Here is a 16,181-nt window from a genome sequence, read left to right as displayed (position 1 = left end):
TTGCATGGGTTCTGGCTGGTCTACCCCAGCCAGTGCTAGTCTGGAGCAGGTGCAGGCCGGAGTCGGGGCCGGGGCTGGGGCTGTGTGCTGTTGGTGGTGACAAGGGAGGAGCTACAGGGTGCATGGGCTCCAGGCTGCTGGGTACTGACTATTGTTTAACTGTGCAATCAAAATTGCGATTATTTGCAACTATTTTTTTAAATCTTGCAATTAATAGCAATGATTTTTAAAAATTGCTTGTCAAACCTAATAAAAAGATTTGCAAATTGTATCCGCCCCTCTCCTTCCCCAAACTTCCTAAGGGGAACAGCACTAACTCCTCCTCACCCCAATTGTTATGCATACAAAATAAGTGCTTAATTTGCATAACAGCATAACAAAATGTCAGCCCCAAACATTACATTGTAATAAATTCTGGTTATCTGCATATTGATTAAATACTTAAACTGCTCTAACTGCACAACATTTTCCAAACTCACTGCACACCTTACTGATTATTTGTACTTTGTAGACTATCAATTGTCAGAAACAGTGAAGTGGAAATAGCCATCAAAGGCTTGCTACTGGAAACCTTGAGGAAGGTACCTAGGTTTCTGGCTGCTACTGTCCCTTACTCTCAAGGCTTCAAATAGCAGTACCAAGTCCAGTAGTAGAAACTAGTAGCTTTGAAAATGAAAGGAGATAGTCAATTTTGACACTGACAGGGCTATGTACTTAGTGACTTTGTTTACCTGATGTGGTATTAGCAGCTCTGAAACTAACTAGCTTCCCACAAGGCTTCTATAGGAGTTTGAGCTGCTAGTACTACAACAGTGAGTGTGTCTACATGTGCACTTTAATGTGCAGTAGCCTATTGTACTGCAAATTAAAGCGGTCCATAAAAAACTGTGCTATTACGCTAATGTGCAGTAGGACAGGTTACTGTGCATTGTCACCTAAAAAGTGTGCGCTTGAGCTACTGTGTGTTAGTGCAGCCTAATGTGCGTGTGTTTCGCGCCTCATATTGGAGGTACTAAATTTAATGTGCATTAAGAAAAGTGCATTAATGCATGTGTAGACGTGCCCAGCGAGATGGCTGTGTACTTAAAAGAGCACTGTTTACAGTGAGGTATAATGTAAGTGCTAAAGGTTTGAAAAAATAGCAACAGAGATTTTTAAAAACCTAATGTAAACTCCCTTTGTGGCTAAAGTCCAAAAATCATGTTTACATTTGTTTATTCTGTGAACTTGGCAACATCCTGCATGTTTGACCATGGTGAAATCTTTACAGAAATAGCAGTAGCATGACATCTGGTGGGGAAAATCAGAACTGCAAAAAGACATTATAGCCCACTGTAACGAATAATTGTTCCTCTACACCAGGGCTTGGCAACCTAGGGCCTGTGGGCCAGATCCTGCCCACAAAGAGGTCTGATGCAAGGCAGTCTGACAAGGGGAATCAGTAGCACAGAGCTGTGCCTTGCCACCCATCATCTCTGCAGTGCTCCCCTTCACTGTGAAGTCTGCTGCTCTACTGCATCAGCTCTTCCCTTGCTGCAGAGGGGTCAGCCATCTGCAGTGAGTGAATGCAGACAGCTGGCCTCTGCAGGAGGGATGCAGGAGCAGAGCCTTCTGCCTTACAGCCAAGACAGATCACAAATTGCAACCCACACCAGCAAAAGGCTGCTACCCCTGCTCTAAAATACATATTAAAAGGAAATTACTAGTTATGATTCATTTTCCTTAGACTAGTTATGTGCAGAAGGCTGTTCTCCCCACACTCATGTGAAAATGATCAGTGGTTTTACACACTCTCTCACAAGATCTAGGCAGGGCTATTCAACTTCAAAGCAGCCAGGAGTCATATTTCTCAAAGAATTTAGGAACTCCAGGAAAGGTGCAGGGCTGTGGATACTAAACGGAGGTAGGTACCTCCCAGCAGCTATTACACACAGGGGTGGGGCTTATGATATACCCTGTCATTAATATTTCCTAATATCCAACTTCCACAGATCTCCACTCAGCAAGCTGGCAGCTTTGAGGCTCACCTATGCACTTTATGGCTTAGCATGGCAGCACTTAAGCCTCTTTGTCAATTTGATGCAAACCATCTAGCTGCTAAAGTGAGCTGGGGCTCTGGAGACACCCACTAGCCTCGTTTGTAGCCTGGGGCAGCGTTTGAGCCCTCTTCAAATCATAAAAAAATTCAGGTTGGAAGGGACCTCAGGAGAACATCTAGTCAGTCCAGTGTTGCTCAACCCAGGGGTCACAAGAATATATGAAAGGGTAGGGAACAAACTTTAGAAATGGATTCTCATTTAAAGGAGAAAAACCATGAGAAGCCAGGGCTTCTCTCCTGCAAGCTCCCGCCTGCGAGGGCCCCCACCCCTGGGCCCCACGCTGGGGCAGTGAGCCAGGAGTAAGTGGCACTGGGTCGGGACTGGCCATCCAAGTTTACAAATGGGTCCCGGTAGAACAAAGGTCAAGAACCACTGATCTAGTCGCACCCCCTGCTCGAGGCAGGACCATCCGCAACCAGATCATCCCAGCCAAGGTCGGGTCTTGAAAACCTGTGAAGATGGAGCTTGCACAGGTAGCCTGTCCCGCTGCTTTACTGCTGCCCGCTCCCCTCTGCAGCAGCCGCAGCAACAGGGCAGGGGAAAAGCAGGGGCTGCCCCGGGGAGTGCAGACCCCCTCGAACCAGGGGGGGCTAATCTCGCCCCCCTCCGTTCAGGGCTCGCCCTAATCAGGCGCCTGCTTCCGGGTGACAGGCTCTGCAGCGCAAAAGGTTGGGTGACCCCCTTCCCGTGGTCGCGGCTTCAGTGCACCGGACAAGCCGGGAAAACCCCGAGACTAAACAAGCCCTCCCTTCCCCTTTTGTGAAGTCACTTCCCCCGCCGCCGGTTCCGGCTTCCGGCGCCGCAGACAGGAGGTAAGGGCAGGTGGGCCAGGGGAAGTTCTCCGCTTGGGCGGAAGTGGTTGGTCACGTGGTGGGCGGGGGGCGCGCTGAGTGGCGGAGCGGGCTAAGGTCTCGCACGCGTGCGCGCGGCTGAAGCCGCGGCGGGGGAGCCTCAGGTAACGGTCGTCGCGCCCGCCCCTCCCCCACCCTTGCAGTGCCCGGCGCCGCGGGGGCGAGGGGCGGGGCCGCCAGCGGTGGAGGAGCGGGGAACGGTGGCCAAGGAGCGGCTGGGGTCGGGGATGGGGCTGAGAGCTGAGCTGGGCTGGGTTGGGCACGGGGCCGCTTGCTCTGCTGCTCGGCTTTCTGCTCCCCGCCCTGTGCTCCCCGCCTGCTCTCCTTTTTTACCCCACCCTGCGCTCCCTCCACTTCTTAGGGGTGTAGGTTGTAGCCGTGTTGGTGTAAGGACGTGGGCAGACCAGGTTCTTGGGGGTAAAGCCACCTTCTTTTATTAAACCAACTCCACTATTTGGAAAAATTCTTGGGGAACTTTTGGGCATAAACACCCTTTGTCAGGCTGAGGAAGTGCCCTGCTTTCTCTTCCCGGCCTGCTCTTTACTCCCCGCCCTGTGCTCCAGGCCTGCTCTGCTTTCTGTTCTCTGTTGTCTTTGCCACTAGTGCTGCCTGTCCCCTCCCCAGTCTGCCGTGTGCTGCTCAGGGAGCCTGCCTGTGCCACAAATGGCATGTGTGCCACAGGCCAGCCCTCCCTGGACGATGTGAATGTTGAAAGTGCTTTATCATCGCCATCACCGTCTTGTTACACATACTGATAGCAAAGCAGACAGTTAACTTTTGCTTAACCTTTTAAAATCAGAGTTCACCTTCCTAATCTTTGACTTCTGCAGCCCAGTTACAACTATACATCCAGCTGGCTTTGTTGCGATTTAACATATTAGTAATTTAGTAAATATAACTGGGTACCTTTGTTTTTGTTTGGCATAGTGAAAAGGGTCTGGTGTAATTTTTATTTCTTTTGTTTAAAGAAAAATTAATCTTGCTGGGTTTTTTTTTTTTTTTGTGGGTTCGATAGAGGGTAGTTCTGGTTGAAGCAACTTAGTCTACATGTGCTTCAGTATCCACTGGAAGAATGACAGATGACAAAGATGTACTTCGAGATGTGTGGTTTGGACGAATACCGACCTGTTTCACTCTGTATCAAGATGAAATAACTGAAAGGGAAGCTGATCCCTATTATGTAAGTACAATGAAGGTAGATAGGCATTACATCTGGGTGTGCATGCTTGAAATGTCTCTTTGGCCGCATTTTGATACCTCTTGTGGAAATATTGTTTTTAATTCAAGCAAAGGTAGCAGCTTTAGTTTAAATGGAAGCCAAATGAAGCTAGGCTCCTTTTTTAATAGCACATGCTCTAGTCTCGACCTGGAAAGGTTTGGGTGACATAGGTGTTTGAAATACATAGTTTCATAGTTGTTAGGGACTGGGAAGGACCTTGCAGATCATTGTGTCCAGCCCCCACCCTGCACTTGGGCAGGAAATTCTGCTGGGGTCAGATGACCCCAGCAAGGTGGGTATTGGGACACTTTTTGAAGATTACCAGGGTGGATGACTGTACCACCTCTGTGGGGAAGCCTGTTCCAAACCCTTGGCACTCGACTTGTAAAGAAGTTTTTCCTTATGTCCAGTCTGAAGCAATCTTCAATCAGTTTGTGTTCATTGTTTCTTGTCATCACCTGGGGGGCCTTGGTGAATAGAGACTTCCCCCAGGCCCTGATGCATGCCCCTAATATACTTATAGGCTGCCACCAAGTCCCCTCTGAGTCTTCTGTTCTTCACGCTGAACAGTCCCAAGTCTTTCAGTCTCTCCTTCTATGTTCTGCTCTCTAGGCCTCTAATCATGTGCATGGCCTCCTTTGGACTCTCTTGAGCTACAAACAAATCACCTCCCAAAATCCTTTCTGACCTTGCTAATGCTCCACCATTATGCCTATTTGTGAAGTTCTTTTAGTGAGAGTTCCATTTTCATTTGAGATAATGTAACTGTCATGTGTTTGTCTGTCCATTGTGTGCTACTAATGTGTATAATGTGCATTAGTAAGCCTGCTGGTTTAAATGGGTAAGAACGGTCATATCCAGAAAGTGGTATGTTAGGGGAGAGATTTTCAAGAACAAGCAAATAAGTAATAGTTCTATTCTAATTTTACTCAATTTTGTAAAATGTCTAGGTAAGTGTTTGGGGTATTGGGGTCAGGACAAAAAAGAGGGAAAGGTAGGAAATTATTTCATTTATAGCCTGAGAGAGCTGCTTGTGGCGATCAGAGTTAATATAGTATGCAGCACTTATAATGCTTTATAGATAATCATTTATAGAGGCTATTTGTTGATTCAGTGAGTTAAGTGCAGGATTTACTTAAACATTTGAAATACAATAAGTATGTGCAAAAGACAATTTTATAATATGTTTTTATAGTTTCATAATTATTAGGGTTGGAAAGGATCTATTAGATCATCAAGTCTTTCCCTGGGCAGGAAAGAGCGCTGGAGTCAGATGACCCTAGTCAGGTGTCTGTTCAATCTCCTTTTGACTATTTCCAAGGAAGGGGACAACACCATCTCCCTTGGAAGCCTATTTCATATCTTGGCGACCATCACTGTAAAGAACTTTTTCCTGATGTACAGTCTGAATTTGCTCTCTCTTGTCCATTGTTTCTAGTTACCCTGATTGTCACCCTGGTAAACATCGTATCCCCTACTTCCTGCTACATTGTGTCTCCTATTTCTTGTTGTCCCCCCCAATGAATTTGTAGGCGGCCACAAGATCACCTCTCAGCCTCCTCTTGTGGAGGCTAAAGAGGTTCAGGTCTCTAAATCAGTCCGCATAGGGTTTTTTCTGTAGGCCTTTAACCAGATGGGTGGCCCACCTCTGAACACTTTCCAGGTTATCCACATCCCTTCTGAAGTGCGGTGACCAAAACTGGACGCAGTGCTCCAGCTGCAGCCTGACCAATGCCTCATAGAGGGGAAGTATCACCTCCCTAGACCTGGTTTGTGATGCACCTACTTATGCAAGAAAGAGTGCCGTTAGCTTTACTTATTACCTCATCACATTGGTGACTCATGCTCATTTTGGAGTCGATTATGACTCCGAGGTCCTTTTCCGTAGTTGTGCTGCTTAGAATGGTCTCTCCCAGGCTATAGGAGCGCTGATAATTCTTCCTCCCCAGGTGCAACACATGACCCTTATCCTTGTTAAACTGCATCCTATTCTGTTCCTCCCACCTCCCCAGCCTGTCCAAATCCACTTGGATTTGCTCCCTTCCCTCTGGTGTGTTTACCTCCCCCCATAATTTTGTGTCATCAGCAAACTTGGACAGGGTGTTTACTACTCTCTCATCCAAGTCACTAATGAAAATATTGAATAGTACTGGTCCCAGGACAGAGCTTTAGGGGACTCGGCTGCCTACATTTCTCCAGGTAGAAACCCGACCCGTCTACCACCACTCTCTGGGTGCGTCTCATAAACCAATTTTCCACACACTGGATTGTAATAATCTACGCTGCAGTTTTTTAGTTTATTTATACAAATTGAGTATGACACTGTGTCAAAGGCCTTTTTAAAGTCTAGGTAAACAACAGCTACCTCTGGTCCCTCATGCAAGCATTTTGTGACCCGGTCATAAAATGAAACTAGGTTGGTCAGGCAGGATCTGCCTGCTATGAACCCAGGCTGATTGCCCCTTAGCATTATTTTACCTGCTGGTCCCCTGCAAATGTGATCTTTATTTTCTCAAAGGTCTTGCCAAGAATAGAGGTGAGGCTAACTGGCCTATAGTTACCTGGTTCCTCCTTCCTCCCCTTCTTGAAAATAGGGACCACACTGGCCCTTTTCCAATCCTCTGGGATTTGTCCTGAGCTCCACGAGAGCTTGAACAGTTGTGCCAGTGGGTCCGCTATGACTCCAGCTAATTCCCTAAGTACCCTAGGGTGAAGATCATCAGGGCCTGTTGACTTAAATACATTCAGCCCCTCCAGATGCCCCCATACTAGGTCTGTATGAACCGCTGGTGGGTTATCTATCCTGGGTTTATTTAAAGTCCTAATGGGATGCGTATTCGTATTCATGTCCAGGAACACGGATGCAAAGAATTCATTTAGAATCTCCGCTTTAGCCATCCTATCTGTTAGCACTTGTCCTTGTTCATCCTGAAGTGGTCCTAAGTTATCCTGCACTTTCTTTTTGCTGCCTATGTACTTAAAAATGACTTTTCGTTATCCTTGACTATTGTCGCCAGCCTAAGCTCCATCTCCACTTTGGTTCTCCTCACTGCTTCCCTGCAGGCTCGAGCTAAGCAGGTAAACTCCTCCTTGGTGACTGTCCCCTGTTTCCGTAGCATATAGACCTCTTTTTTTCCTCACCAGGCTCTCCTGGATTTCCCTGCTCAGCCAAGAGGGTTTCTTTGCTTTTTTGCCCCCCTTTATGTAGACTGGGATAGTCTTTTTTTGTGCCTGCAGGATTAGTCCCTTGAGAAACGCCCACCCTTCCTGGACTCTCATCTCTGCGAGGCTATTACCAGTCAGTTCCTTCCTAACTAATTTCCTGAGTTTACCAAAGTTGGCCTTCTTGAAGTCCAGCACTTCTGCCCTAGTTATCTTCCCCACCTTTTGCCAGATAGTGAACTCTATCAATAGGTGGTCACTATCCCCTAGGTTACCTTGTACCAGCATATCCTGATAGGTGAAGGTCCTGTAGGGAGGTTAAAAATTTACGTGAACGGGCAGACCTGGCTGCCTGCTTCTCCCAGCAGATGTGTGGGACTCATGACAACCAGGTCCTTTGAGCACATTGCCTCTGAGAGCTGCCTCGAGAATTCTAGGTTTAACTTGTCCCCCTGGTGTGGGGGTCTGTAATAGACCCCTACTACTAGGTCTCTCTCTCCCCAACCCCCTGTAATCTGACCCATAATACCTCAATTTGCCCTTCTTGTCCCAATTTGACTACGGAAGATGTATATTGTTCCTTAACATAGAGAGCAACTCCCCCCTCTTTTTTTTCTACTCTGTCCTGTCTGTAAAGCCGGTAGCCCTCCATGCCCACTGTCCAGTCATGGGTGGGATCCCACCAGGTTTCTGTTAGCCCAACCAGGTTGAATTCTTTATTTGCAAGCAGGAGTGCAAGTTCCTCCTGCTTGTTCCCCATGCTCCTAGCATTGGTATAGAGGCACCTAAGCCCCCCAGTAGGTGCCCTTGCTAATCTCCCATTCTGTTGCGTAGTGGGGCCCTTGTTACTTACCAGGACTGCTCTAGTGCATGCCTCGTGGTTCTTTGTACCTGGCCTCTCCCTGTTGTCATCATCCCCATCCCTTGACAAACCTAGTTTAAAGCCCTGCGAAGGAGATCAGCCAACCTGTAAGAGAAGAGACTCTTGCCTCCTGGAGAGAGATGTAGTCCGTCTTGCCCAAGCAAGGCCGTATCCTGGAAGTGCAGGTTGTGATCAAGGAACCCAAATCCTGTGCAGTGACACCAGCTCTGAAGCTGTGAGTTGACTTCTCTAGCGCAGTTGTTGTGGTGCTGTCCTCGACTTCTGACTGGTAGAATGGATGAGAAGACCACCTGTGCTCCTGAACCTCTGAGCTTGGTTCCCAGCTCCATGTAGTCACTCATGATCCTGCCCGGACTACTCCGGGCTGCATCATTTGTTCCCACATGGATGAGGACCATGGGTTAGTAGTCGGAGGGCCTGATCAGGTCTGGAATCCTCGTTGTGACGTCACGAATCTGGGCTCCGGACAGGCAGCATACCTCCCGTTCCATGGGATCCAGGCAGCAGATGGCTCCCTCCGTTCCTCACAGGAGGGAGGCACCTACCACGATGACCTCATGTCTTCTCTGCCGGCTGCTTGGTTCTCTCACAGTTGGCTTGGTGGTATATCTAGGTGTGGCCTCTACTCTGTGGCAGTGATGCCAGGGCCTCAACTCTGTTCTCCAGGTGAACAGAGGGAGTTGCCTTGGCTTTGCGAGGTCTAGTCATCGAGGTGACTGTCTGCCATCCGGCCTCATCAGCTCTCTCCTGTGATGCCTTCCCTCCAGGTGTGTGGACCTGCAGAGAATGGAAGTATCCATCAATCTCCTCAATCACCCTGATCCCCTGCAGCCTGCTCACCTTTGCCTGGAGTTCCTTTACCTGCCCCTCCAGGGCCTCAATCTGGGCACATGTGGGACAAGTGAGGGGACCTCCTGCCCCTCCACTACCCCCGGACCCTCGTGGACCTGCCAGGCAACCCCTGTAGGCAGGAGGCCAGGGTGCTGCCGACCCTCCCAAGGGCTCTGTCTGGGTGGAGGCCTAAGTGGAGCCCCGGGTGGGAGGCAGCATCGGGGCAGGGTCCCTGCCTGCGCTCTGAGTCACCACCCCCATTAAAGTTTCTCTTATGTACACTCACCTGAGGGCTCTAGACTCTGTCTGAAGCCTCCGAGTCTGATGCGTGGAGTCTCTGGCCCCTGCTGCTCTCTTCCCTGCACAAACTCCTGCTCAAACTCCAGCACACTCTTTGATGAGCGTGTCTGTTTGCGTGGCTCAGGAGCACAGCTGTTTTTAACATACCCTGTTTTCTCATGTACAACACACACACCTTTTCCCCCCAAATCAGCACCCTTTGCTCCTCTTCCCCCAAACAGAGGTGTATGTATTAAGTGCGAGAGCTGTTTTTTTGCTGGGGTTGGAAGCATCCTGGTTTGATTCCTGCTCCACAGTTGCAGTAGCTGTGGTATTATGTGGCATTTCAGGGATTTCCATGATAAAAAATCACAAATTCTCTGATTAAAAATCCCCAAATCTGTTATTAAAGGTGTGCCCCCCAGCCCTGCTTGTGCCCCTTGCTCCCTGCTACCCAGCCCTGTTGGAGGGGGCCTCCAGCTGCCAGAGCAATGGGGCCAAGGACCCAGCTCTGCAACCCCCTGCCCCCAACAGAAGCCAGCAGCTGTTGCAGCAGAAGGAGCATGGAGCCGGCTCCCCCACTGTTGCCTGCCTGCCATGGGCTCGGGCAGAGGCAAGGGTCCTGGCTGCAGCGTGCACTCCGGGGGGGAGGGGGGAACCCATGCCCCCCAGATCTGTACGGGGGGGTGGGGGCAGGGCAGGTGTGTGCTGCAGATTTGTGCTTTGTGCCCTGCTGCTTTCCCCCGGGGCCTCCGCAGTGCAGCGTGCGTGACCCAGCGTAGCAGGATACAGCAGGACCGTGAAGGAAAGCTGCTTGCGTCTGTGAACTTTGCGATGCCCAGGACACACTTCCTCTGGAGGCGGGGGCAGCAGTGATGGGCACAACCCTGTGCTGCTGCCCCTATGCACACAGGGGAAGTGTGGCCAGGGCAGGACAGAGGTCACAGTGGCAAGCAGCTTTCCTGTGCAGCCCCACTGTGCTCTGCCACGCCGGGTTTCACACTGCACTGTGGAGACCCAGGGGCAGCAGGGCAGGAAGCATGAGCCTGCAGCATGTACCTGCCCTGCCCCCAGCCTGCGCACAGATCTGGAGGGCGTGGGTTCCCCCTGTCCCCCTGGGAGTGCGTGCTGCAGCAGGGAGCTGGCTCCACCCCCCACCCCTGGACAAGTCCCAGCCTGCAGCACATGGACTGGGAGCTGCACGCTGTCAGCTGAGTGGGCTCTGTGCCTCCTTGTGGGGCTTCCTTCACTCCTGTGGGAAGCTGCACATGGAGGCAAAAAGCCCACCTGGCCCAGCTAGCCCTGCAGTGCATGGACCAGGAGCCACAAGCTATTGGCCTGAGCGGGCTCTGTGCGCACTTCCCTGTGTGCGTCTTCCCAGAAGGGCTGATAGCACACCACTCCGGGTCCACACACTGCCGCGAGCTGGGTGAGCACTCCATGTGGGGCTTTCCTGAGCACCTTCCCGCTCCCTCAGCCCCCAGCTATCTTCCTGCAGGAGTGCCTGCGTGGACCTGGAGCCACATGGACCTGGCGCTGCATGGACCTGGAGCAGCACACTGTTGGCCCTTCAGGGAAGCCGTGCAGGGAAGCACAGAGCCCACACAAGCCAACAGCATGCCTGCACACTCCTGCTGGCTGGGGTCTGAGGGAGCGGGAGGTGTTGGGGAAAGCCCCACATGGAGTGCCCTCCTGGCCAGCAGTGCGTTTGCTGGGAGCAGCCTGCTATCAGCCTGAGCGGGCTCTGCACTTCCCTGTGCAGCTTCCCTTAAGGGCCGATAGCGTGCTGCTCTTGGTCCATATGCCACTGGTGGACACTTCATGTGGGGCTTCCCCCAGCACCTCCCTGCTCTCTCAGCCACACCTATGCCCTGCCCCCCACCTGCCCCACTAGCTCTTCCCTCAGCCCTGGCAGTCACCCACACCTGCCACCCAGGGCCCCCCTGAGCCCTGCTGGAGCCTCTAGCCATGACCCGCAATCCCCAAGCCCTTGCCAGAGGGGCCCCCCAATCCCCTGCAAGCCCCACTTATTTTAGGCTCTAACAATGAACAGTGAGCCTGAGCCAAGCCTTGGGTGGCTGAGAGCCTCAGGCCCCACCCTTTTCCCCTCTCCTTCCCCCCTCCGGACAGGGCTGGGGGTTTCCCACCCTTTTTGCAATTAGCTCTTGCTGGCTGGAACTCTGCCACCTGCAGAGCTCTTTGCAAAAGTGGGAAATTCGCGGCTATCTCTGTTTTTCCATGGGAAATGGAAAATTCGGATCCCTGGGTATTATAGTTTATCAACTGAGAGAGGTGATGGATTTAATGTCTCATTGTTCAGTACTCTACAGGTATCAATGATAGCCTCTCCTTTTTATTGGTCTTGATTGTTCCACTAATCAGACTAATCTTTGCTAGGGCAACTTTGCTGTCTGCTGGCTGCTTTTCAGTCTCTCTTCAGCTCAGATGCTTTGGGTGCAGAAAGCAGTGACAATTTTTGCCTGATCTGGCCACAGAAAGCAATTTATAGCTGTGACCAAACACAAGTGCAAGGCTGCAGACATCTTAAAAAATAGCTGATTGGATGAAAATCTGACCTCACATTGTGTGACGTATCAGATTAAGATGTTTCAAAATGTAGTGTTTTTTGTAACTTGTGTCTGCAGAGCTCCCAGCCTGTTGCTGTTTTCAGAATGGGAAGAGGGAAAGGGAGAAAAGGAAGTTCAGTCTGGGGGGTTTTCAGCCCCCCTGGAGGGTGGGATGGGTGTACTGGAGTCCCTCCTAAGGTGCGGGGGCTCTAATTCACCCACCCCAACCTTCAGCACCAGCACCATTCTGAAAATAGCGAACACTAGCGGAGAGCCCTGACCATTGTGGCTGCAGGCTCCCAGCCTACAGCTAGACCCCCCCCCATACACACACTAACAGTGAACTTTTGTTGGTTCTGGGGTAATGTAACTAGCAATCATGGTTTTCCATGATAAAAAAATGGCAGATTCTCTGATTTAAACCCCCCAAAATCCGTGATTAAAATGAAAGCATCTCCCAGCCCTGATGGTGCCCCACTCCTTCCCCCACCCATAGCCCCCCAGCCTTGCTGGTGCCTCTTGTCCCTCTTGGAGGGAAAGCTGCCTGCCATTGTGAGCTCCATGCTGACCAGGCAACGTGTCTTCTATGTGCATGGTAGAAGCGAAGGGCACAACACCCCGCTGCTACCCCTGCTACAGCCACACACACAGGGGATGCCTCGCCAGGGCAGTGTGGAGCTCGCAGTGGCAAGCAGCTTTTTTGTGCAGCCCTGCTCTGCCCTGCAGTGCTAGATTGTACCCGCTGGGCTGCGGGGACCCTGAGGGAGGGCAGCAGGACAGGAGCCTGAGCCTGCAGCGCGCATCCACCCACGTCCCACACAGAGATCTAGGGGGCACAGATCCCCCCCTGCTCTCTGGGAGTGTGTGCAGTGGCAGGGAGTCAGCTCCATACCCCGCCCCCTGAACGAGTTGCCCGCGGCCCCGTCCTGCTCCCTGCTGAGGCCCGGCGGCCCCAAGGCCCACGCACTGCCCGGTTGTGCAGCAGCCCCAGTCCCAGCCCTGCCCAACTCCCTCCCTCCCTCCCTATGGGAACCTTTATTTCCACTGCCAGTTACCTGCGGGAGCTGCATTCCAGGCAGCCTGGCAGCCAAGTGCATATATATGCACATGGCACCCCTTGCCTGACTGCCCTCCTCCTGCTCCCTCCCAACCCCTTGTGGGCTGGAACTCCTGCCAGCCTGCAGAAGGCTTGTAGCAAAACTGGAAAATTCGTGGGTTTCTCTGCTAAAATGAGAAATCCATGTTTTACTTCAGTAAGGGGGGAAATCCACCTTTTATTCTGTTTTTCAGTGGGAAATGGAAAACCCAGATGCCTGGTTGTAACTCAGAATGCTTTCCAAAAATTGTTGTGAATTACAACTGGGAATTAAAGATGCACTTCTGTCTGCACCTTTTAACTCTTTAGCTCTTTTCAGAATCATAAGATTTTGAGACTAGCAGCAGCTAGAAATTCAGCTTTAGTTATGTAGAAAAGGGAGGGTGAAATCAGCTGAAGATTAGGCTGGCTCACCTAATGCAATTAAGTTATGCAGCCATATCTGGAAAAAAATCTTTTTTCTTCATTCTGCCTTTCAGCAACAAGTTGTGCATTATATCTGGGGGCATATTGTGTGCCAGGAAAAGGGTACTTTATTTTGTTTATTCAACTGTTGGAAATTCTTAAACCTTATGTTTACATTTTTTGTAAAGAGAAGATATCCGTGCTAAAAGTATTTCTTCCCTACATTAGTAGCACAGAGGAAAGTAACTTAATATTGTTTCTTAACCTTTGTGTTTCTTTACTTTTGGCATTTCACTTTAACCTTTCTTTATATCAAGGTTGTATTCCTCTTTGCCCAGTACTATTTAGGTTCCAAATATTGTAGGATGAAGTTAAAACAGTATGTATTTTAAGATTGGTGAGACTGTATTTCTCGTTTAATGATTAGGATGAAGCCTACATGGAGGTAGTAGTACTACTTCAGACACTACTATGACTTAGGAAATAAATTAATGTAAAAAGATTGACTCTGATTCTATCATAATATAAGTTCTATAAATACAAAGGAAAATTTCTATTGATGCTCTTTTTAAAAATCTATACTCATTCTCTGTGCTGGTTCTGTTGCCCTGTGGGGGCAGGCCAATTCTCAGGATCTTAATATTGCACTGTTAGACAGGAAGGTGTGACACAGGTTTTGCTACAGTTCCAGAGACTTATGTATCCCTTTCTTAACATCCAGAGAAAAAGAAACTAATTTTATCATAAGCCATGCTCATTCTGACTTGAGGAACAACTTTACTTCATGTCTTTAGTAGGATCTTTGTCCTGTAGCTGTTTTTGGTGAACTTCTTCAAAATGATTCGAAAGACTTATGTTAGCACTTTGTGCAACCTGGAATTGCATTCTCTAGAAAAGTCAGTCATTCTTCCTTCTTGCCTTCAGAAGGTCCTAGGTCCTTTGCTCCTCAGGTCGTACTTGGGCAGCAGCAGGTCTGCTGTTAGAAGCTTTTCTTCGTGTCAGAAAAAAAGGTTATATGAATTGGCAGAATCACTGATCCACAGGTCACTTAAAACTTCAGTCTGCTTCATTCTTCTCTTGTACCATATGTTTCAGGTAACAGATTCTGACAAAGTCGGCTTCAGCCCATGAAAGCTTGTGCTCTATATATGGATCTTAATCAGTTAGTCTATAAAGGTAACTAAGTCTTCCCTGCCTTTTAGATGAAGGTGCATATACCTACCCTGTCTTCTGACTTACTTTAGACTAACATGGCTAACTACCTTTCTCAGGTAACAGCAGGGTGGATCGATTTAAATCAAGTTCATTTAAATATTAAATCAGGAGGCCAGATTTGAACATATTTGGATTGTTAGAAATCCTGCATTTTAGTATGCTATAAGTGGTGAAATGTGTATTTGTTATTTACTAGATGATTAACTTTTTGCTCATGTTTGTGTCGAGCCACATTAAGATGGCAACTTAAATTTAATTAAACAAAAAAACAGTCCTTTCAATTTATTAAGCAAACCTTTAATATTTTGGATACAAACTTTTCTATTGAAGCACAGTATACATTTACAACTAATTTATTAAACACTAATATTAACTGTTATGGTATTGAAAATGTGAACTGTAGTTACTGGATTAAACTAATTATTTTGGGTCACCCTGGGGAAAATTTTCTAAAAAGCCTACGTGAAAGTAATTTGAGCTCAAGTTCCTACTTGCCCTAACTCTTTTTAAGAAGAGACAGTCATTTTTTTACTTTGACTGTTTTGAAAATGTTTACTCTCTTTTAAGTTTTTAGAACTCATACATCTCATACTTCTCTCCCTTTGTATTCATAAACTGGAAGAGAAAAAACAAGCTTTCCTGCTTTTTCAACTCCCAATTGATTTCTCAGCTTTGAATGAACCAGTCCAAATGAAAAAAATATTATTTCTGTACTTGCAGAATAGGTGACTGCTGGTAAAAGCTGGCTTAGCACTATAACTGACTCTGGTTCCACGTGCTTTGCTAGTGACTTCCACCAGTTCAGTGATGTGACTTCCTTTAAAATATCTTCTGGAAATATGGACTGCTTAAATGTTTCACCTCTAGCCCTGAAATTGTATTATGGTTGGCATGATTAGTATATACCCATGTAATAGCAGCATTTTTTTCTTTGGCAGTTAGGCATCTACCTTGGTACTTTGTGTTAAGAATAATGGTAATAAAATGATGTGGAGTAGGTGCTTGATCCATCTGCTGCTTTACTGCCTGCAGTTTAGCTTTGCTGTTGGGTATTTCTTACTTCAACATTTTTTGTGGGGTACTTTCCGTGCGGGCTGGGAGCGATCCGGGCCCTTTTCCGTGCTGCATGTGGGCTGTGGCCAGCAGCCCGGGCACGCTGGATCGGAGAGGGCGGGCGATGAGCTGGAATTAGGCACAGATGCCTAATGGTAGATTGAAAGATTGTTTACTTACACCAGAGATGGTAGTGGTGTAGGCTGGAAAATTTGCTTGAGTTGCGGTTACAGACACAGACAACACGAACAGCCACGTGGAGTTTGCTAGGCTCCACGGAACAGAGCTCCGGATGCTCTGGGTGAGCGCGCCACCAAAATCAGACTCGTAAATACGTCTTATAAATTCTTTCCGCTCGAAGATGGGAAGAGGTGGGCGATTGGATCAGGTCGCCAAGCTCCTCTGAATCTCACACAGGGTCTCTATTACCCTGCCGTGTATCCAGAGTCCCCACGAGATGGATGTGGAGTCCTCTTCGGCTTGGGCGGAAACTGCTCAAGCCTCTTATATGGCTAACAGGC

At 48.9% G+C, this 16,181-nt stretch overlaps 1 protein-coding gene across 5 annotated transcripts in view; it reads left to right on the top strand.

Moving 5' to 3' along the window:
* Nucleotides 1–2,891: 2,891 nt before the first annotated feature.
* Nucleotides 2,892–16,181, top strand: part of ATG5 (autophagy related 5) — a 151,404-nt gene continuing 138,114 nt past the window's right edge. The window contains exons 1-2 of one of the 5 annotated variants that reach the window (XM_025199236.1): nucleotides 2,892–2,911; nucleotides 3,966–4,130. In XM_025199236.1, coding sequence (XP_025055021.1) covers nucleotides 4,023–4,130 — 108 coding nt within the window. In that variant the 5' untranslated portion in view covers nucleotides 2,892–2,911; nucleotides 3,966–4,022. Of the gene's footprint in view, nucleotides 2,912–2,938; nucleotides 3,055–3,129; nucleotides 3,368–3,965; nucleotides 4,131–16,181 lie in introns of those variants that run through there. The other 4 variants (XM_006019809.2, XM_025199235.1, XM_025199237.1 and 1 more) reach the window with 4 other exon arrangements.

Source organism: Alligator sinensis, unplaced genomic scaffold (genome assembly GCF_000455745.1).
Source record: "Alligator sinensis unplaced genomic scaffold, ASM45574v1 scaffold313_1, whole genome shotgun sequence".
Classification (NCBI taxonomy): Eukaryota; Metazoa; Chordata; order Crocodylia; family Alligatoridae; genus Alligator; species Alligator sinensis.
The sequence above is the reverse complement of the archived record's forward strand: the minus strand, read 5'-3'. Positions and strand labels throughout refer to the sequence as shown.